The following is a 24,220-nucleotide window of genomic DNA, read 5'->3' as shown; positions in this document are numbered from 1 at the left end:
GTTTTGAAATAAATATGTAATCTTGTATATTTTCTGAAATATTTAATTTTAGAAAAAGTTAAATAAATTTTATTTGAGAACATATATATATATACATATATATATATTTTTTTAATAGAGGGCCTACTAGAAAATGCAAACATTTTATTATATCTGATACTTTTCTGTAGTAAAATATCAATAAGCATAAAAACCACTGAAGACAGAGTCCAGAAGGAAGTCTCTGTTGGTCTTGGAACCAACAAAGTACCAACATTTTCCCCCCTCAGCTACTATGATTAACCAACTGCTACTTCTTTACAAATTATAACTAGTCTTTCCTCCACCTAGATAATTGATCAATGCACCCAGTCAGATAATTGTTCCCCTTTCCAAATAGCATCCAATCTAGAACAAAACCCTTCTTCCTTAAAACTACCCTAAAACCATCTAGCACAAGCCAAAATTCCTCAGTTAAGTTTTTTCTTACACCTTTTATTGAGATATACCACAATTTCCTATTTGGGCTTTCTCTTGCTATCAAAAGAAAAAAAAAAAAAACTAATACTTTCACAGCATTTACTATTATCAAGTTCTCTCCCTTGCAGTATCTCACATGGTCTTCTGGAAAGTCTTGCAGTGTGGGTATCCCTACTACTTCATTTTACAGATAAAGAAGCTGAGGACCAGAAGAGGAGCACACACGTATTTAAAAGTGAAAAATCTAAATTTAAATATATTTGTTCTCTTGGAAAAGTCTAAGATCCTTCCACTATACCACTTTATTGTATTACTAAATAGAGATAGGAAATGTCCTTTAAAAATTGAGATAAAAAGTAGAAATTTGGATGCATGCATGTCAAGAAAATTCATTAAATATTAATTTATTGGATACTACGAAGGACAAAGTTGTATGGAGAGAGCAACAGGAAATGGAAGAGAGATTCCTTATCCTCAAATTTGAATTAACGCCATTACACACTCAATGCTTAGTGACTGCAATGAGAATTTAGAGAAAATAGAACGCATAGGTTAGCCTTAGCTTTGAGTTTGAGTTTGGTGAGATAAGAGAAACACATACATTCTTCCATAGCATTCCACTTAATTATTTGTATAGTTGAAAAAAGCAAGAGAAAACAGCTTTATGTTTAAGAGCTAGTGAATAAACAATAATGACTTCCTTCTGTTGCTCTAGGTGAATCGATCCCGACTATCAGACAGAGTGTACAACTTAGCTACCAATAACTCAAACTAGTATCTGCTGCTCTCTTCTTTCTTCTCATTTTATATGGATCCTAGGCAGATGGCTTTCTCAAACTTGTAAACCTATCCTGCAAAAGTGGTGAGTCACTGAAGATATAATTTGTGGTTTCAAATGTGTCCTGTCTTCTTGCCTGCACTTCTTAGGTCTAACCAAAGACCTAACCAAAGGTCCTATTATTCATTATGGAGCCTATCATAACTTTATCCCTTAAGATGATGTCTTCGGGATTCAGGATAGCTAGAAGAAATGTTGGTTAAAACCACTGAATCCTTAAATTGCCACCTTTAATTGCAGCTGTTGGTAAATGTTTTCAGAATTGCATTAAAAATTTCACATGCTTATAACTGAGTCTTCTAAGGACATTGCATGTCTTTTTTAGTAGTACCTTACATTTAATTGTTGTTACTTGATAATGCTTTTATATTCAGTGAAGGCACTTGAGTTTAGTCATGAAACAATTAGTATTAAGGAGAATTGCAACTGTTTCACCAAATAAATCTTATATAATTTAGAATCATAATGTCAAAAGTTTGGGCATAGAATGAAAACATTCTGGGGATTTTGGGGAAGGTACAGGTATACACCACATCACCCAGTTTTTTTTAGACATGGTCTCACCATGTTGCCCATGCAAGCCTCAAATTTGCAACCATTTCTCTCAGTCTTTTGAATGACTAAGATTACAGATGCACGTCACCACATGCAGCCTTTAGGTTGGAGTGAGAATTAAACCCCAGCCTCACGTGTGGTCTCAACGTATGGAGTGCAGCATCTTCACATCATTTAGGACTCACACAGAAGTTAGGTCCTAAAAATATTTTTTCTAAAGCATAGTTACTAGTGTTCGCTTCGAGATAATATATTGGGATAAGATTTGGTAAAACTTTTCTCTCCTTTACAATCCAACAAAATTAAAGGATGAAAATGATACATCATAAATACTCAAGTGTAGGTCCATAAAATTCTCTTATGAGAGAATATGACCTAAAACAAATTTATAAATAGTATAAGCATATTATCTGAAAATGAAGGATCTATATGAAAGGAGATCATGTAATTTTAGTGGTCTTACAGTGATTCCACTGTAGTAATAATATTAAACTCAAGCAGCTTGAAAACCCATGTAGTTATTTTTTACATAAGGCCATAACTATATCAATTTATGAAAATGAGATATTATATCTGAATTTTAACAATATAGACTCCTTACTTGGTGACATTCAAGTATTTTATACCTAGAAAAGTTCATGGAAAGTAGACTGGGAAAAAATAGAGAGAGAGAGAGATTTTTTTTTTTTTGAGATGTTTTTGCTATAGGGCGTATTCACTAGCCAGAAACAGAGAGACAGAGAGACAGAAAGCGAAAAATCACCCCCTGGGAGGATAGCCATGCCACATCACAATCCCTTCTCCTCCATTCTCCTCAGAATCTTGGGCATGCATGCATATACGCCTGGTGTGAGTTTAAGCCACTGGGTTCGGGACTTGAACTGCAGTCGACTACGTGGGAATCCAGTGACAAAGCCATTATGCCAACTGCTGGTCCCCAGTTTATTAATTTTTGTCCACTATAAAGCATATAACTTTCCCTTTTCCATTAGTTACCTACTTGAGTATGAGAGAATAGCATTCGAAGGAGTGCCTCTCAATCACGTCTCTCTAGTTACAGCGTGAAGGCAATAATCAACCTCAAGCCATTAGCATTTCTTGAAATTTTCCTGAGAGGATCAGCCATGTGTAGATTAAATCTTAATGCAAAACATTAATATACACATTTATAGAAATCTAATAACAATAAAAATTGATTGGTACTCATTCAAGGAAACACACCACATACACATCCCACATATGACAGACTTGAGAAAAAAATCGTGAAAAGTGTGCAGTTTTAGGCAAGGAACAATTAACCAAAGGACACATATTCCACTGTGACTAAAGAAACATTATTCTCTTAAAAAAACTTCCTGTATACCAGGAGCCACATATAAAGCACATAAACACAAAGCTTGCCAAATGCAGAATATGCTCACCTGGACAAAGAGCAATATTGCAAGGCTTGTGATGAGTTTCAGGCCCTTCACATGGCCTTCCTCCATACTGAGGAGGGGTGCATGACCTTGTTCTTGTTCTTTGGCCTCGACCACACGTAAATGAACATAAACTCCACGGTGACCATTCCTCCCAAACTCCATGTACTGTAATAAAGCAAAGAAGCTTCAACAACAGAAACAGAGGGGCAAAGTAAAATACATTTTTCCTTTATAATTGAAAAGATCATAAATAGAATACATGCAGATACTTTTAAAACTCAGTTGAGATAACATTCTTATTTGCCATAAAATGGAGAAGTCTCAAAATTCATTAAAATAATGGAAAACTGCATGTGCTTTTTTCTGCATTAGTACAGATATTCATGTCATGAAGTTTAAATTGTTCCTTTTTTTTTTTAAATGGAAATGTTTCTCTGTCTCATGGTAAAATAATCATGAGTTATTTTTAATTCAAAGTAATATCAACCAAAGTATTATAGAAAAATAAATTTCTCATAGCAGATAATCTTCTGGGGTAAAATTTGCATTTAAATAGCTAATAGCCAACATAACTTTTCTAATACTTATAAAATTTTAGGATTGAAGACATAAAGTATTAGAAAATTTTTTTAAAATATGAATATTGTTGGTTCATATTTTAACCAGCTTTTTAATCTCATATTTTAGAAAATAAATAATTTTTACCATTTAAAAATTAGCTTTAGAATCACCACCTTTTGAAGAAAAGGGAAATTTCAAACAGCATTTACTTCCATAAAGTTTCCCCTTTTCCTCTGCTTCAAAGGAATGGCAAATACGAAGATCTCTTTCTAACAGCCATAAAATTAGAATATACTTTTTCTCCTACAAAACTTGATTGAACTGTTAAATCTCTTAATTAATATAAATTCCTAAAGAAATAAGTCTAATTATGCTTATGCTAAACATGACTATGACTATACCAACAGTTCAAATATACCATTCCGATGAATTAACATGATCATAAATAATAATACGATGTGTTGCTTAATGGCCACTGTGAATAAATATTGATATCTCTATAAAAGAAAATCAGAATTCCAAGTTTAGATTTCTTCCATACCAGGTAAATGACTACTCTCATCTCAGTTCTTAATATTCAGAATAGTTAAGTAATAGCACCCCATGGAGAAGACAAATAAAAACAAGCCAGGAAACACCTGCTTTTTAGTTTAAAAGCTCCTATCTTGATGCTGAACTTCTCGATATATAAGTTCGAGAGTTCAGATATTTGATATGACACTTACTGGGATTATTAGAAATTTAGAGTAGAAAATGACCAGAATATGTTCGTTTCATCCTCAACATTTGTGGTCCATATAAAGGGGCAGGAAAGAGGTGACTAAATACTCTTAAGTTCAGAATCTTCTTGCTGACTAAGCTGTTATTTGGTCACATACATTACAATCTTAATTTGACAGATCTTTTATTTGCATTGTTATTGCAACACATTGTAAAAACACACTTAAACAAAAATAATAACCAAATTTGAGTAACATTCCATGAAAAACTCTTTAAGATTCTGCAAAATTTGCTGTAAAACGTATTTTAAACATATACAAAAAGAATAAAAGAAATGAAAATGTTTTCACTTTTCTCCAAAATGGTTGAGAAAACCAAAGATGATTCATATCCATTGATATAAAAATAAACAGTAAGTCTTACTTAACCTCAAGAAAATTATGTGTATCTGTGTGTGTACACACACATAAATGTATCGATTGATTATGGTAGAATATTTAAAAAGGAATTTACATTTATTTTTTACATTATAAAAACTTATATTCTTCTCAATTTTGATGTTAATTTCCAATTCTAAAGATTTCTCCATTTAAAATAGCCTTTCTTCCTCTATTTGCTATATAAAATTTTGATGCTTCTATATGAGATATATATTGCTGATTCTGTTCTTCTCATCTTTCAAATTATACTGTTTTATATGCATTATGCAATCCAAGGGGAAAAAAGGCTGCTAAACTGGCAAGTTTTTCTCCATGAGTCTCAAAAAATGCTGAGTAACACTGACAGCTTAGTTAAGTTGTAAAACTAGAATCCTCAGAAAATTAATGCTACTTAATACTTTTTAACAGTCTTTATTATTACATGGTGAAATTTAATGACTTAGCCACCTCACTAAAATACTTCTTCCATTTGAAAAGGATATGAAATTATTAATAATTTGTTGTTCTAGACACTACTGAATTAGCAGAAAATTACAGCACATACCTTATTGTTTACAGATGCTATCCATAACATTTATGTAAAAGACTAAATATTTCTATTTTAATAGAAAATTACTATGTAAGTTCCCTTCTTTTGCAAAAAAAATGCAAATATATAAATGATCTAGTCTATTTGAAAAATTATCCTAACAAAACCAATAAATTTAAGTCAAATTCACCAAGTTTTAAATTTTTTTTGCATAGACACTAGCTATATTTTTTTTCTTTGTACTGACTGGATATGAAAAGAAAACTGTACAAGACACAAAATATACTACTACTGTATCTTACAATAAATGTATACAATTTATATTATTTTGATTAGGCTTTCTATAAAATAATTCATTAATGTTCAAGGATTTTTTTCCTAAGAAAGAAATAAATATGACAACTCTGACAATGGCAAAAAAGTTCCAAATCCCAAACCATTCCTTAATCTGCACAAATTTCTAGAAGGATTAGTATATATAGAGAGTAGAATGGCAGTTTTCACTCAGGGGCAATTTTTCCTACCAGGGAACATTTGTTATTACCTGGAGACATTTTTGCTTGGCACGCTCAGAAGAAAGAGGGGCAATACTGGCATCTAGTGGGTAGAAGCCAGGAATACTCATAAACATTGCAAAATACACAGGATGCCCCCCTCCCCCACAACCAAAGTTTATTGAGATCAAAACATCAATAGCTCTTTGTCTTCCAGATTTAAGGACTTTTGTTTTCTTTTGAGCTGTTGGGTTCAGCAATTTGTTAAAAAAAAAGTTTTTTTAAATTGAAACATAAACTTTTCTTCTTTCCTGAGGCCTTTGCAATAGCAAAATAGATACTTGAGAACATTCTTATTTTGTGACAGAATGGATATTTGCATAAATTCAATAATACAATAGTACCTGCCACTGTCCATCAGAAATTGAATTCTTATGGGGGGAGGGGGCTTTGTGCAAATAACAGACCAAATTGAGGTTAACCTTTTTTTTTTTTTTTTTTGCAAATAAGTTAGTTTATACCTCTCTTTAGTAAAAGGGGGAATGGAGAGAGAAAAAAAAATTGTTTCAGAAGAAAATTACATTGAACTTGTCACTAGATTCTAGCTTTGTGCATACTTTAAGATCTGTCATGAATCAAGAAAATGTGAAAAAAAAAAGTTTAGTATGGAAGGGAGGGAAAGGAAATGGAAGGAAAAAACGGGTAAAATATGCTCAATTGACAAAAAATGAGAAGCTATTTGATGATGATAATGTATATAATAATATCCTTATCATGACTAACATGCATGATATTTGTGTTGGAAAAAGAAATATATAATGTAAAGAAGTGATAAAATGTAAATCAAAATTTTAAAAAATGGAAAAAATGTTAAGAAACTGGAGTAGATTGTAAAACTGTTATCAACTAGAAAAGTAAGCATATAATTAAATATATATATCCACTTTTCTCAATTTATTTTCTGTGAATCTATCTAAAACATTTTTTGAAAGTGTATAATGTCCAAATAAAAAATTTTGCAAAAGGCCAAATATCTTAGGATCCATATTAGAAGTAACACATTATTATGGAATTTATTTAAGAAAACCTTCAGGACTAGCAGTTGGCGTAATGCTATGTTGCTGGACTCCCATGTAGTCAATGTGGTTCAAGTCCTGGACTCCGTGGCTTAAACTTATGCCAGGCACGTGTGCATGCATGCCCAAGATGCCAAGAGGAGAATGGAGGAGAAGGGATTGTAGTTGTGGCCATCCTCCCTGGGTGTGGTGATTTCTCACCTTCTGTCTCCTTGTCTCTCTCGGTCTTTCCGGTGAGTGCACACGCCCTGTAGTAAAAAACCTCTCTCAAGAAAAAAAAAAAAAAAAAGAAAATAAAAAAGAAAGAAAACCCTTCTTTGCAATTTGAATAATATGGTGAAAGGTAATTAATGCATAATACTATTGATTAGTCTTTCATACAGCAATCAAACATAAATTCTAATTCTATTATTCCACATATTTTGTCAAAAGCGATTTAACATTCAAGCTGTTCTTCTTCTATGCCATTTTTATTAAATTAATTAAATGCCAATTACATCTGAGTATCCACAGTGTGACAAGTCAGTTACTGATTTCTGAGCTCATTTTCTTCTTAGAAGTTTATTATTTTAGAAATGTCTCCAGGTGTTATTTTATTTATTATTTATTTAATTTATTATTGTTCTATTATTTTGGAAATTATATTTATATTGCTTAAAATATTGTTTAAAATTTTTAAGTTCATTTTTTGTCACTGTTGTCAGGATATATTAGATGGAAAATACAGGTCATATTTATGACCATGGAAAATAACGAAACAAAGTATTGAAGAGAAAATATTTCATAATTAATAAAGTAACAATATAGAAGGAATTCCAAATTCCTATAGTGGGATACTTACTGTATTCTACATTTTTAAAACAATGAAGTTGGCAAGTTATTTTTAATGTTTGATAAGCTAAAAAGTAATTAACAAAACAATTTATTCTCTTTAATTCAACAATCTGAACTACACGTGAATAAACATGCTTTTCCTGTTATCAGTGACATTTTAACACAAATTCAGAAAGACAAAAACTATGTATATGAAGGCGAAGAGAAACCAGTAATTGGAAAGTACTTCTTCAGTACTTATGATGATAAGAGATGTAAGAAATCAAGAAGAACTTTATGATAAGAGAATATAATTCAGTTTTCTGGTCATTACACTCAGAGTGAAAGAGAGAGCTTGGGAGTCCATGCTGGAAATGCACTCTGGTCCCGCTACAGATGCTGTTCTTGCCCAGTGAAGGTTTTAATCAGCAGTCTTTGGCAGAAGGAGGGAGACTTCCATATGTCAACCTTATGAATGGGCAAAACTAGTAACTGGAAAGTAGGCTCGAATAAAGAATTGTAGAGAACACTTCCGGAGTCACTCAGACTCCCATTTGGGGAACCAATAGCCATTAGGCTCTAGGCTTACATACCGAAAGGATCTTAGCCATTTCAATAGATGCTGATGAGATAAATTTATGTTATCTGTGTAAGTGACTCTTCATCACATATACATCAAGTGCTACTTAATTCTCTCTTCACACATTTCTCATTCTCAAGGACAGGGAGCTTAATTCTTGAGCTCCTTATATAAATAGTGTAAGAAAGAGCTGGTTTTAAGGACTCTCACACACAACCCGATCTACTCACACCCACAAGAGCATCCACACACCTTTACTCCTGTGAACTGAAGATCTCATTTCCAAATTCATCATCTCTTTACAATCTGTTTGTTCTATGATCACCAGTTTATTTTTTGTTTTTCCCTTTCCATGACCTTTTTAAGTATTGTATTTTTCCTCTGAATATCTTTTCATGTTCTATCCTGCTTAATTATCATTGGCCCTCATTGATTTTTGTTTCCAGTGGCAATTATTGTTCTTTTCCTGTTAATTCTATCTTCTTTTCCTCATATCCTTCAGCTTTATGCCCTATTTAACTTTAATTCTACCTTCATCTACTGTTTTGTTACTTCTCAATTCAAAGAGATCTCCCACCTCACTGTATTATTCCTCCTCCACCTGCCCATCATTTTCTTTGACTTTTATTCCTCCAGATTCTTATTCTACTGTGATTAAAAACATAAAGTAAAATTTACCATCCAATCCATTTTTAATATACAGTTAAGTATATTCATATTGCTGTTAAACAGATCTTCAGAATCTTTTCATCTTGCAAGTGCAAAACTTTATATCCATTAAACAACTCCTCCAGACAGTTGTTTAATGGATCAACCTTGCCTAGTCTGCTGGGAAATTGGGACTATCCCTACTCTTTCACTATTCCACCCACTCTCTACTCTAGATTTTAACAACTGCAGAATCAGCCATCTCTGGAAATTGAACTCACTAGGAAACTTTAAAGCCCAGTTTAGCAGATAAAAGGCTGCTGCAGTGCCAGGTCCTTTATACTCGCTCCCTTTTGGAGGCCCTTAGAAAGCTGTAAATGCATGTCCATTGTCATCTGCAGTAGTTAATAAGTTTGAAGTCACTCACCCATTAAATGATTAGACAAAATATTAACCTGGAGATTCAGAACATTCTGTACTTTGGACTTCTTGAAAGAAAGTTCAGATTCTTATTAGTTTCTATTTTTAAATGGTAGTCAGGGTCTAAAAGGAGAAATGCCTGAAATATGCATGTGTTCAGCAACTGAAGAACAAAATTTTGATGTAACATGGAAATCTGACCTTAAGGGAGCACACTATTGTGCTGTGCTCCATTTAACATGAAAGATCTCTCTCTTTCTCTCTCACTCTTTTTTATGAATGACTTTAAGTTTATAAAACAACTGGCTCTGATGAGGACAGTTGCTTGAACGGCAGAAAGTTCTTTGGTCAGGCACAGTATCTTCTCCAGTTGGGTGACATAAGTTACAGAAAAACTGAGGACTGTCCGAAAGAGTATGTCAACCATTGCCTTAAACAATGGATACACGTCATCACGTTTTTAGTATACTGGGAAATAATATTTGTTCTCAAACATTTAATTGGACATTTTTACCACCTAAAATGCAGGAAAGAACCTTAAATATAAGTAGAAACAGGCAGAAAATTGAAGCTGAAATTCACAGAGGGAACGAGATCACTTACAAAATTCTTGACTGCTCTGAAAGCAGAAATAATACCATACTTAATATCACAGTTGAATAAGAATTACAATTATCCACTATAATTAAAATACCTATACTCAATTAATATATTAACAAATCGTTCCAAAGGCGTAGCATGACACAATTCAATAACATCCACAGTTGTAGTTGCTACTAACACTACCTGGACAGAGGGCAGTGTTATTGCAAACCCTTGATTCTCTTAATGGGCCGCTGCAGTGTGTCCCGTAAGGTGATACACAAGTTCTGGTTCGCACCTGCGACCCTTGACCACAAGTAACTGAGCATGAGCTCCACTGGGACCACTCTTCCACACCAGATTCACCTGTGTGCAAGACAACAAATAAATATGAAATACTGTCTTGAATATTCATGTAGAAAGCATTATACTGAAACTGACATTATGACATGCAAGAATCATTTCAATGTAAAAATATGACAGTACATCAAAATGTACACAACACTTCAGAGAAAAAGAAATTTGAAGAGGAATGCATACAATGCACATGCAAAGACCAAGTTCACTATAACCTTGTTAGCAAAACTACTCTTCACATTCCATGTGCTATGGACAGTATGAAGAAAGTATTCAGCATTTTTCAACAACACCACACAATGAATGTTGAAGTGATTCTCTTCAAGCCAGTCTAAGACTGTGTACTTTTACGAGAGATGAAGCAAAATCTATTTCTAAGCTTACTTTACAGCTTTGATGAGTAGGAATAAATTGATGTGTTCTCCCCAGTCCTGTATTGCGTAACATCCTTTCCAGTATGAGATGAAGTAGAGCCCTGGAGTTTAGGCACACCTAATTTTTATTGTGTTGAACACAGACACTTATTTATTATTCATTCTTAGTGTAAGTTCTACTTTCTCATTCTATGACAGCTATTTATTCTGTGGTAATTTATTAAAACCTCCTGCTCACAAGTTTACACAAAATCTAGAGAATAGAAGTGATTTTCATTCAAATGTGAAGGGAAATTCCTCTATTTTTATATGGAATTAAATTTTTCTTAAAAATTGGGGTGCTAAAAAGATAGTGAAAGTTGAAATCTATTAATATTTCTGGAGTTAGTTTTACCCTGAAACTATGTATAATTTCTATCATTATCTAAAACATGTCCCCAAAAGATATGAGTTTCTAAGGCCAATGGAGTAGACTTCAAATTCTATTCTGCCACCATGTTCAGAATAACAATTTCTTATAATGATTTGACTTGTAGTTGCTTATTTTCAAATTCAAAATTTGGTCTTTCTTTTTTTTTCCTGCTAGTAGTAACTGTTTAAATTAAACATTTAGCAGTTTAAAACTTTTACAGGTGTGGCATTTCTGACAACTTTGTACTACTTGTTATATAAATCAAGGAGCAGTTTAACTATATTCTATGGATTCTGTCTAGAATTTGCCTTTGGGACAAAATTCAAAGGATAGAATCTAATCATCTATTTCTCTTTTGTTGCAGGGTTAGTAAATGACTTAGACATTATTTGCAGTGCTACTCAACGCAGCTGGTCCACAAACTGGTGCTCAAGGACAGAGAAGTTTTGAACCAGAATGTAACTCAACACACTAATTTCTTTAGTGTTGTCAAAAAAACAAACAAACAAAAAAAAAGCCATCAGCTAGATTAAAACATGATGTGCTGATGAAATAGTTGGTTTTATAATTTGGTGTAATCAATTTATCTCTTTGAGGGCCTATAACAACCAGTTTGCGGACAAACACCAGTCTGCTAACCGTACACTGAGTAGAACCATTGCACAGAGTTTACTGGTCTGCATTATGCACCCAGAGGCATAGATGATAATGCATTTATAACAAGATATATATAATAAGCAAGCAGACAATGATAACTGGGAAGACATATTACATTAAATAAAACTGCTTTTCAATGCTGTGATCTGTGTTTGTCTCGAAAGTACTGTATAGGTCACTCTTGATCATTTCAGCATTTTTTGCCTTCACAAACTTATACATAGCTAATTTCATAAAAATGTTCTTGGATGAGCATTTTAATAAAATTTAAAGCCATATCTCGCTATTTTTTCATTTTGCAATAAGGACATTTCTATCAAGGTTGAGAATTATGTTTCTATAAACCCAACAATATGATAATAGTTATAAAATATCCACACATATATGTGTATTTAGCAATGAAAACTTTAAGCTTAAAGTTAGGGAAAACATAATGCAAATGTTTAAATGGTATCCCAGACTTTGTTTATAATGAGATTAAGTGAAGCATAAATGTATGTTATGGTTGTAAGTTATTAACTAAAAGCAAGAAAATTATGAACAATGTAAAGACTGTAATAAGTGAAATGATAAAAGTTATTAATAAAATTAGTTCTATTTTGCCACAAAAGCAGTTCTGTTCTTCTCTTGCTTTTTTATAATGACAGAAGATATATTTTAATTAAACTAAGTAATAAATCAAGATCTAGTCCTACATTTAAATGCATATTTGTACAATTTAAAAGTTTAGTTGTTTCTGAGTGTATGCAGTGAGATTGAAGAGGCGTGGCACCCAGATGTGACAGGCTGATAATGAATGCTCAGAACTGGCCTTTACCAGTGTCCCTCAAACTGAAGGTTTATTCTGTTGATCAAAAATAAATTAGAAAAATACAAATTGACTTTAAATTTTTGAATCAAATTTTGCCACTAGTATGGTAACCTATCAGCAAAAATGATTTTGTTTTAATTTAAATGCTGTAGTTTCAAGAGATGTTTCCACCAAATACTCCTTATTTTTCCATGTAGCCACTTTCCAGTTTCTAAAGTTGTGAAGGTCATTCCAGGTGAGCACATTGGGTCATTGTGAGAAGGTGTTAACATACTTTATGAGAAAAATATTTTTAGAAAAAAATCAATGAAGTTAAAAGAGTAAAGTATAACACAACTATACTAATTTTAATATATGTATATTTGAGATAGCACAAACTTGTCTGTTACCACAGTTTGTAACTGAAAAGGCATGTTAAAGGTCACCTAGAAGTCTTCAGTATCTAAGGCACTCTTTTGGCTCTTTAACTAGGCATAAAATATGAGAGAAAACTGGAAAAGGATTGTACTTGATGTCAGAAGACATGTATTTGATGGAAAGCTACTGAATATTAGCTGTGAACTTAATAATGTCACTTTATTTGCATGAATCTCTTCAATAAGATGAGAAACATACCTACATACCTACTTCAAAACATGGTGGGCTGGGTCAGATATGCATGAGAGTACATTTTAAATTATGAGCACAACATCAATATAAAATTTTGCTAGTATGTTAAAATCATGAAATTAGAAACACATTTTATTTTTGATATCATGCTATATTCCTAATATACTGTAATTAAACACTACTTTTCTAAATATATTTTAAAATCATTTGATGACTATGATGCTAGTAGCATCAGTAAGTGTCACAGAAATGCCTTAAGCATCTTATTGCTATTCAATTTAGGTGTTTATACTAAATACCTATATTTACATTGTTCAATCTTATTTTACTTTTCTTAGCAATAAATAACTGATTGTCTTTGACTATTATAGCATGGTCATTTATGTTTTTTTTTTTTTTTTTTGGAGAGGTTTTTGCTATAGGGCGCGTGCGCTCGCCAGACAGACAGAGACATAGAGACAGAAAGCGAGAAATCACCCCCCAGGAGGGATGGTCACGCCACAATCCCTTCTCCTCCATTCTCCTCTCGGGATCTTGGGCACGCACGCACACGCGCCCGGCGTGAGATTTAAGCCACCGGGTCCGAGACGCGAACCGCGGTCGACTATGTGGGAGTCCAGCGACATAGCCATTACGCTAACTGCTGGTTCCCGCATGGTCATTTATGTTTAAACTAGCTTATCTCAACTACTGGACTGACTAAAATAATCTAGTTATTTTGATAAAGCAATGCTATGTCATCAAACATAATATATATATATATTTAAAGTCAACACATTTTATACAGAAAACTTGAGTTTTAGTTATATTGTATACAGAACTTATGAACTAGAGAGGCCAGGTTACTCATTTTGAGAAGTAATTCTTATTTTATAACTGTGCTTGCATGTGTTTTTTTCTCCTATGATTAATATAAAAAATATATCACCTTTAATTATTACTCTATCTTATCTTTATTTTATTACTTCTTATTCTCAAATTACTGCTAGCAAATTTTTATGATTGTTTATATGTGGAAAATCTGTATCTTGGTTTGAAAGACAAATACAGAAAACAATTTTATACATAAAGCTTAAAATTTGTTAAAATTTTATTGTGCAACACTTACCTGTGTTTTTTGGCTACCTTAACACCTAAAGAAATAGTAATGTCAATAAATATTTAAAAAAAAAACTCTCTTTAGCTTAATAATTGCCTAGTGTTGAAATTAGAATATTAGGTATTATTTAAAATAATTCAGTTTTGCTATCTTATATCATTATTTTAATTAAATTTTAAAATAATTTTATGATTATTTTTATTTACATGTACTATCTAGTTTAAAATAAAATTATATTAATGATTTATTAATTCAAACATCCAGTTAATACAGAACTTTAATTTTTAAGTGCATTGCATTCTCTGAGTTAATTTTAATGATATGAGAAAATGATTTTAAAGCTCCACATGAGTCTGTTTACCAAATTTCATCTATTTGCCATGTCATATGTTACTATATATGAGACAATGTTGGACAATGCCTGGGAAAGAAGTGAATAAAAACAAAAACTGAAGTTAATAATTCTCTCACCAAGAAAACATTTCTTTGAAATTCAAATTTGCAAAAAAGGGTTTTGGCTGAAAACTGTAATTTTCCTTATATATGTAACCAAGGTAAACTGAGGCAAGGATTTGTATAGACAAATCCACAAACTGATTCTGGACAAAAATTCCTGGCCAAATTGCATAGCAGTTATGCGTAAACTAATATTACTACACTATTGGATGTTTAAAGCTATGGCTCTCCAATTCACTCTTCACCAACTCTAATTTTAGGAACTTCAGTAAATGAATGCCTGTCACCTCTTTTGCACAAAGGTACTGCCTCTATTCTAATCTTGGAAAAATGCCCCCCAGAGATGATATCTAGGAGGCTAACCAGTCAGACTATGACCTATGCATCTATTTAGAGTGGAATATCCCCAAGTTTCAGCTCAATGATTGAGACTTTCTGTGCATTGTAAAGGGGAAAAATACATTTAGAAATTTGCCTGAACCTGGTCATGTATTTTAGTCTTGTTCAAGTAAGTGGTAAAAACATAAATCTCCTTCTCCTAAGTAAGAAGGTGAGTCAAAAGTAATCCAGATAAATAAGTTTTCATCATTTGTGTAATTAGTTGAAATGTATAGCTTAAAAAAATCTAAAAGTTGTTCACAGAACATACTGTTCTGTTCTGAGAATATGATCTACTTGCAAAGAATATGAGGGGTCTACAAAAAGTTCATGGATAATATGTATTATGAAAACACTATGCATAATTTTTTTCTTTTAATTTGGACCATAATTATCTCATACTTTAATTCTATTTTCCACATACTATTTGGAGTTCCCTCCTATAGTAATTATACTAGTCACTCATAACCGGAAATACAATTTATCAACAATATTTGCATTTTTAATTTGTAGGTTCCGATCTGGTCTTCTGAATAAATATTACCCTAAGAACATGCTCTTTGAGGAATTTTATCAAGATCAGAGAGTTAGTCATGTACCTAAAACTTCTCTATAAATGGTAAAATTGTCCAGACTGAAATGTATAAAACTTTGTAAAAATATAGCTAGAACAATTTTCAACTTTCCAAAATATAGACAGCTAAAAATGTTCAAGATACAGTTAAAAATTTTAAAAAAATTTATCTAAGGATGTGCCACATGCAATATACCTTAGATGGAATTATAGACTATTTATTATAATGAGTCAAAATATGAATACATTTGTTTATTCAAAACCTATTATGGTATTACAGGAGACTTCAAAAGGTTCATAGAAAAGTGGAATTTTAGTTTATTTTGATACAATCATTTTAAATCTATTCATAGTCTTTTTATAATACATATTTTCCATGAACCTTTTGAACAACACTTGCATATTTATATACATTACATACATACATAAACACACATATATATGTATATATTTGAAGAGAGGTTTTTAAAAGTAATCTGATTAATTTAGAATTAATGTTTTTATAAACCAGAAAGTCATTTTTGTTTATTTTTAATTATTTGGAGTGTATTAAAACTTGTTACCATAGACTGTCAATTTTTTACTGCTTAGCTTACATAACAAACTCTTCAAATAAAAAATATTAAATGCTAAAAGAAGTTTCCAAATAATTCCTATATATTTTAACCATCAAAAATTATTTATAAATAGTATTTACACTTGAACAATATTCTATGAGATATTTTATTTTGTTAAACTAAATTAGAACATGTAAAGTCCAATTTAAAATTATAATTCTTGAAAGTCTTATTTCAAGTAATTATTGAAGAAATTGTTCTGTTGTGTTTCTTTAAAGTTTTAATGATACATTTTATATCATTAATGAACCTAAGTAAATAATAATATGTAAATCCTAATTGCCCTATACAGAAAGCAAAATAATTATGACGCACTTCTTGTGCAGTTTTCAATTCACAGCTACTTTATTTATGGACTTTAACTGGTGACCAAAAAAAAAAAAAAAAAATGGCTCAAAAAAAATCAGCTCCAAAAACTGACAAATGTGCAGCAAAAGATTATGAAAACATGCAGTGGTTTCATTAAATTAACAACAAGAAATAGAAAAATGTAACTAACGTATTACCAGTTTGTGCCATAAATTTAGCAGCATCAGCTTGTTCCTGAGGGACCCTTTTTTCATGAACAGATCGAGGTCGCTGACTTTTAATTGTATGATCTCCCATCATTCCAAATTCTAAAGACAGAATAAAGGTATATGAAAGCTTGTGTGTAGACATTTCTCACAAATTACATTACTGTCTCATGCAATATGTTCCTACACATACCTAGAAATTACTGATTAAATCCACAGTTCTGAATTTGCTAGACTGATCTGCTTGGAATATCTCTAAACTCAAGTCAGAAAACCTAAAACATGAACAAGGTTTCAAGAAACAGTAACAGTCAATTAAATGACACATAAGATTTTAATTCAACTTAACAAAAATATTGTACTCTTTTCTGATAATGTTTTGAGGCAATACATCAGAAAAAATACAACCACAGTGTTAACTGTTGTTTTTCAGAGAGAGAATCCTGACTGAGTAGCAGCTGCTTCTTTGCTGAATAGTAATTACCCCCCACAAGTTTTTCAGCATTTTTCTTGAAATCTACATTTCCTAGATAAACATTCACTTAATGATTTTCATCTGAAGAGGACGCCCTTGGTGTCTTCAGAGTCTCAGAAAATGGAGGCCTTTATAATTCTAATTCTTTTCTACCTTGCCTCAAATAATTCCTCAGTCATTTTCTGACTATATGTAACAGAATGCCTTCTATTTAAAAAAATATATTTTAAGAAGAGAATGACTCCAGGTTTCTGTCCTGTAATTCATTGGGAGTAGAGCTTATCAGAAAGGTAAAGATCTGGGCCTCTGAGGCAAATGAGTAAGAGAAAAAATAAATCAAACGAAATGACAAATTCTATGTGAATATTTTTAAAACTTCGGTCTAATACAGAGAATAGCTGTGGATCTGGCTTGAATGAGTGTAGTAGGGGAAGGGAATTCCTGAGGGGCAAGACATTGTGGTCCTTTTTCTTACATCAGGAACATTATTGGACTCTCTCTTTTTTTTTTTTTTGAAGAGGTTTTTGCTATAGGGCGCGTGCGCTCGCCAGACAGAGAGAGACAGAGAGACAGAAAGCGAGAAATCACCCCCCATGGGGGATGGCCACGCCACAATCCCTTCTCCTCCATTCTCCTCTTGGGACCTTGGGCACATATGCACACGCGCCCGGCGTGAGTTTTAAGGCACCGGGTCCAGGACGTGAACCGCAGTGACTACTTGGGAGTCCAGCGACATAGCCATTATGCGAACTGCTGGTCCCAGGAACATTATTGGGCTCTTAACACCAGGGCTTCTATGCATGACTAAGATGATTGTGTAAAATGTGTTCTATAGGGCAAATAACAGCACTAATAAAGTCAAAATTTTGGAATGAATAACTTCACGAGCTTGATATTCAGCTTTCTATCCATTTTTAAGGAATTTTCTGATTAAAAAAATTACAACTTACTTGATGTATTTAAATAAATATTTTGTTAGTACTAATTCTATGAGCTCTTGTTTTTTTATGTAAGGAGAAAAGAATAGCACAACTTCCTGTCTGCTCTAGCAAATTCCCACATAAAAGTTAAACAGACTGCTATTCTACTCAAAAAAACGACCCTGGGAAATTTGAAGAGTATAAATATGTATTTGCTTTTGTCAGTTTCGATAATATACAAGATAGGAAATGAAAGTTTTTACAAAATGTCAGTTGGTTTAATCTAGTAAAATCCATCACCATTTCCATTGTTGACATCTTTTCATTCCACTCATTTATGTGTTCGGTATGGACTATCTTTACCAGGCTAAGAAGAAGTATGTAATTACTAACGATTTAATGATTTTGAAAAATGACTAGTAAATAAGTTATATCTAGGCTTTTATGTACTATCCAAATTTAAAAATATTTCTTGCAATTGATGTATTTGTGGATCTGAAAAGTCAAAATAATTTAAGAGTAAGCTTATTAACAGTAAGTTTTACCTTTTTTTTTCTCTTGGGTTTATAATAATTTACATAGTATGTGTGTATAAGCGCATCACTTTTGATGTTTAAGTCATAGTTCATGTTTATATAAATCGTTTGGAGTTTCTGATGTCTATACTAATGTAGTTTTGGTACTCAGAGGCCAAAGAATGCCAAAATTAATTATTTTATGCCCACAATTTCTAAATTTCACAGTAAGTAACTATGTAACCTATGCTAGTAGAAGATGGTTCTTTAACTTAGTGGCAGCATAATAACCTGCAATTTGTCTTTTAAGGATGAGTGGTTTGTTTAGATAGGGCCTAAGATTCTGAAATTTAGGGTCTGAATATGTCAGTATACACAGCTGAGATGACTTTAGAACTGTCATGTTCAATTTATAATGATTTCTGAAGTTAAAAATCAAGTGAAATGTAGATTTTTAAAGAATTTATTTCATATTAATAGGTAAAATATGATTTACATCCCCCCCAAATGTACATAACAAATTAAATTCTAATATTGTCCAATGTCATTTCCACTTATCAATAATCAATATCTGAGTATTAGTGCTAATACATTATCATAAGTCACAGTATTAAAATATTTTTGAAAAATTATGAATTTTATTAAGTAATTCTTACATAATCGAAAGTTTAAAATAAAATAGTTAATACTGTTAATACAATTTATCAGAAAAATTATTTATAAAATGAGACTATGAGGTCTTGATAAATCCTTTTTAAGAAAGAAGATGTGCTAATAACTTATATTTTTTTGACAGAAAACAACACTATGGTAGTATTTTTTAAAATATTCAAATCTAAAACTATTCAAATTTCTAAATAAAACATGTAAACTCACATCTAATTAAGTTCTTTTGGCAATGTTTATGTACGTAGTGTCTGAAAATAAAAATCCCCTTTGTTTTAGTGTCTTTTTCAATACTGAGGATAAACAACAAATGCTATTACATTTATGTCTTACATTGGGTATTGTCAAAACGTTTGTATTCTCTTTCAAGATGATATTATCATCTTTGCTTCTAATTAAAGTAAAGGCCAATTGGATCATCCAAATGTAGAAAAAAATTAGTTTTGCTATTTTTATTTTTTGTGCTCAATGTGGTTTGTGGTAAAACCTTTAGCTTATTAAACGTTCTGAATAATAGAAGTTCTTCAGAGGGTGCTTGATTCATATTCAAATGAGATCTTGGCAAAGATAACATTCTACATTAGTTACACAAGAAAAATAGCATAGCCAAATAAAAAGATGATCTGCTTTGGTGAAAGCAATGAAAAGCAAGTTATGGAATCAAATGAAAAAATGTGTAGCATAATATTGTATATGTACATATGGTATATGACTTATGAAAATTCAGGGTTATTTCCTGTATCTTTATGTTGATGATATCAATGAAGTGGTAGATAAATAACGATGTTCATGTATTAAACCCCGATGATTGCAATGACTTCTATGTTTAAGGCACATTTTCTTAGACAAACTTGCACTGTGCTTCTTGCCAAAAAGCAGTACTCTGGACATCAAATACAACCAAAACTATAGCAAGGCTTTGAAAATCTATTGGCTTAAGAATAATTTAATGTTCTTTCTTCCCTCATCCAGGAACATGAAAGTAGATCTTTAAAAAACAAATAGAAGGGCCAGCAAATGGTATAGTGGTTAAGATGCTGAACTCCAACATGGTCAGCTGCAGTTCAGCTCCCCGACCTAGAGGCTCAAATCTCACACCGTGTGTATGTACAGCATGTCCAAAATTCCAGAAGGAGATTGGAGGAGAAGAGATTATGGCATGGCCATCCTCCCTGGTGGAGTGGTTTCTCGCTTTATCTTTCACTGTCTCTTTGGCAAGTGCATGTGCCCTATAGCAAAAATCTTTCAGGAGAAAAAGAAAGAAAACAAATAGGGGTCAGCAGGTAGTGTGGTGGTTAAGGGTGCTGGACTCCCACATGGCTGACTGTGGTTTGAGTCCCAGACCTGGTGACTTGCGTTCTCACTTTCTCTCTCCCTCTTGCTGTCTCTCTTGCACATGCTTTGTCCCACTCTGGTCAAATTAAAATAAGTAAATAAATAAAATTAAATTAAATAATTCTTTTTTTAAAAAGAAAGAAAACAAATAGATGTGGGGCTAGTAAGTGGCATGGTGATTCAGGTGCTAGAGTTCCACCTGGCCAGTCACAGTTCAAGTTTCAGACCAGATGACTTGAAAATCATACCAGGTGGGTGTGCATGAAAGTTTTGTCTGGAAACCAAGGGTTATAATGACATCAAATTGAAATCATCAAAAAAGTTAAAACACACACATATCTGTTCATTATCTTACCACATGCTTATTTTTAAACATACGGACAAGTAGATTATTGAATTAGTTGATAAGACTCATTACTGTAATCTACATTGCAATATAAATACAAATTTTACATTGCTAGCTAGCTTTAATTTGCATTTGCACAGAAACTATCCTAGCCTGAGCCATTTTTGCTTCTCAAGGAATGTTCAGAATTACCTAATGTCCACACTTTGTGGCCAGATTGCACTACTTTTTGTCATGGAAATGGCTAAGCAACTGTACCTTTTCTCACATTTTCCTCCACTTGCCACACTGCTCTTCTTGCCAGGCCTGCAATAAAGTCTCTTTCCAATCCCAACTCCAGCAGCACCGCCTCCGTCAACTATTTTCTCATCAACCAAATGCATCAACTTCCACCTTCCTTAACTTCTATTCTGCTTGTGAATTAATAATGAGCTCTAAATTTAGTTATTATATTAAATGTTTTGTTTTTCCTACTAGCATAGAAACATCCAAGGGAAAGGAAGTATGGATTATTAATTTAAAAATCACTTCCTGCTTTGCACATAGCTGGGATTAAATATTTAATTATTAGATAATACATTTTGTGGTATGAAGTGCAAGTTTTTAGATGTCTAAAACCATTCTTTTAAGCCTGGTGACTTGTTCAATAGGGAAAAATTAAAATTTTTAATAAAGTTCTTGATAATTAGTTACGTGTGATTATAATAATATTTCTGTTGTCAACAAGGTTTATTATCCATAAGTACATTCACATTTTTGTTTATATAATTAAAATGTTATCTTGTTTAGAAATTAAATCTTACTACTCTAAAACAAAGCTTCATTTTTATAACAAATATTTATTAATTTCTTAATATGTCTTAGGTTTTAAAGTTGCAAAAATAAATAAGAAATTGTCTCTGGTATGCTAAAGCTGATATCCCAAGGAAATCCACTAAACATTGCCTTCTCCTTTGAACTATGTAAAATTATTTAAGCTAATGAAAATATCACTAAGCTACATATGCAACTTACTTTTTAATATTAATTTCTTAAATACCTTTTACTGCAATGAATTACTAATACATCTTCAAATATAAAATACATCTTTTTAGCCATGCCACTGAACATTTGAAGTGACATTATAACCTACATGCAAAAATACTAAATTCACGGTTTGACAGAAAAAAGATTCTGTCATCTGAGTGACTTATGGTACAGACATGTAAATACTAGTAAGAAGCAATCAGACATTCTCTAAAATAACACTTGCAGATATAATGCATTCTAGGTTCTTTGGTTTTTTTTTTTTTTTTTAGAGAGGTTTTTGCTATTAGGGCATGTGCACTTGCCAGTAGACAGAGGTAGACAGAGAGACAGAAAGCGAGAAATCATCCCCCAGGGGGAATGGTCATGCTACAATCCCTTCTCCATTCTCCTCTTGGGATCTTGGGCATGCACGCACATGTGCCCGGCCTGAGTTTAAGCCACCGGGATTAATACACTTGGATTCATACAGCGGTCGACTACATGGGAGTCCAGTGACATAGCCATTATGCCAACTGCTGGTCCTACATTCTAGGTGAATATTTAGGCAAGGGTAAAAGTTATAAAATTTGCTCATTAAGTTTTACATTTATTGGAATCATAACTGACACAATGATTTTATGTGCAAAATGTTTCCTGCATAACGTATTTGGGAAATATTAAAATAGTAAAAAGCAAGCCAGATCATCAAGATTTTACCTTTCTGATTTCTAGATTTTGTTTAAATTTTGCATTTAAAAAATTGTGATAGGACATAAAAATTGTATTCTCTCATTTAACAAGAATTTATGGGACCATCAATTAGCGTAATGGCTATGTCACTGGACTCCCACGTAATCGACCGTGGTTCGTGTCTTAAAACGCACGCGGGGTGTTGTGCGTGTGTGCCCAAGATCCCGAGAGGAGAATGAAGAAGAAGGAATTGCGGCCATCCCCCTTGGGGGGGGGGGCGTGATTTCTCGCTTTCTGTCTCTTTGTCTCTCTCTGTCTGTCTGGCGTGTGCGTGCGCCCTATAGCAAAACAAACTCTAAAAAAAAAAAAAAGAATTTATTAGGTGCACATACAGCTAAGTGTTTTATGAAAAGATAGAGCCAATAGGGGAAAAGACTAGTCTGTATAGTCAAAGAACTAAAACTAGAATTTCTCCCAATTACCTGGACTATAAAACTAGAATTTTGGAATTATGCATCATTAGTTAAAATGAGAAAGGACACTTTAACAGATCACTTAACAGTTAATTATAAATACACTAATTTCATTTTCCAAAAGAAGAAAATGAAAAAAACAATGAATAGATGGAAGATAATGTCCAAAGAATGCAAGAAAGAAAATTGTGTAATAAGGCATATTAGAAAATAGTGTAATAAAATAAATTAAGACATGCTAAGAAATATCAAGAATATGAAAAAATCCTTTATTAAAATTTAAAAGGTGGGAACCAGCAGTTAGCGTAATGGCTATGTCGCTGGACTCCCACGTAGTCGACTGCGGTTCGCGTCTCGGACCCGGCGGCTTAAATCTCATGCCCAGCGTGTGTGCGTGCGTGTCCAAGATCCCAAGAGGAAAATGGAGGAGAAGGGACTGCGGCGTGGCCATCCCCTCTGGGGGGTGATTTCTCGCTTTCTGTCTCTATGTCTCTCTTTGGCCGGGGCACGTGCCCTAAAGTGAAAACCTCTCCAAAAAAAAAAAAAAAAATTGAAAAAAAAATAAGGTTAACTGATCTTCTTATCTTCAAATAATCTCTTACTTCCATTAATATAGTTAGATAATTGCCAATAGGAACCAAGATGCTATTTCTTTTCTTTTTTAAGAACAATTTATTTAATTAATTATTATTACTACTTTTTCACATGAGTTTTGCCAGAGAAAGACAGAGAGAAAAATGGATGGGGAATAGTGAGAAAGAAAGCTGCCAGGTCCAGGACTTGAACCGCAATCATCC

The 24,220-nt window shown here is 32.6% G+C and overlaps 1 protein-coding gene across 1 annotated transcript in view; it reads right to left on the bottom strand.

The window, feature by feature from the left end:
• The window catches only part of ADGRB3 (adhesion G protein-coupled receptor B3), an 841,452-nt gene that overhangs the window by 498,725 nt on the left and 318,507 nt on the right, over positions 1–24,220 (bottom strand). The window contains exons 4-6 of the mRNA XM_006159627.3: positions 16,987–17,097; positions 10,341–10,502; positions 3,274–3,438 (exon numbers count right to left, since the gene is read on the bottom strand). Coding sequence (XP_006159689.1) covers positions 3,274–3,438; positions 10,341–10,502; positions 16,987–17,097 — 438 coding nt within the window. The remainder of the gene's footprint in view (positions 1–3,273; positions 3,439–10,340; positions 10,503–16,986; positions 17,098–24,220) is intronic.

This window comes from Tupaia chinensis, unplaced genomic scaffold (genome assembly GCF_000334495.1).
Source record: "Tupaia chinensis unplaced genomic scaffold, TupChi_1.0 Scaffold000639_1, whole genome shotgun sequence".
NCBI classification, from domain to species: Eukaryota; Metazoa; Chordata; class Mammalia; order Scandentia; family Tupaiidae; genus Tupaia; species Tupaia belangeri.
Note: the sequence above shows the minus strand (reverse complement) of the source record. Positions and strands in the feature narration are given on the sequence as shown.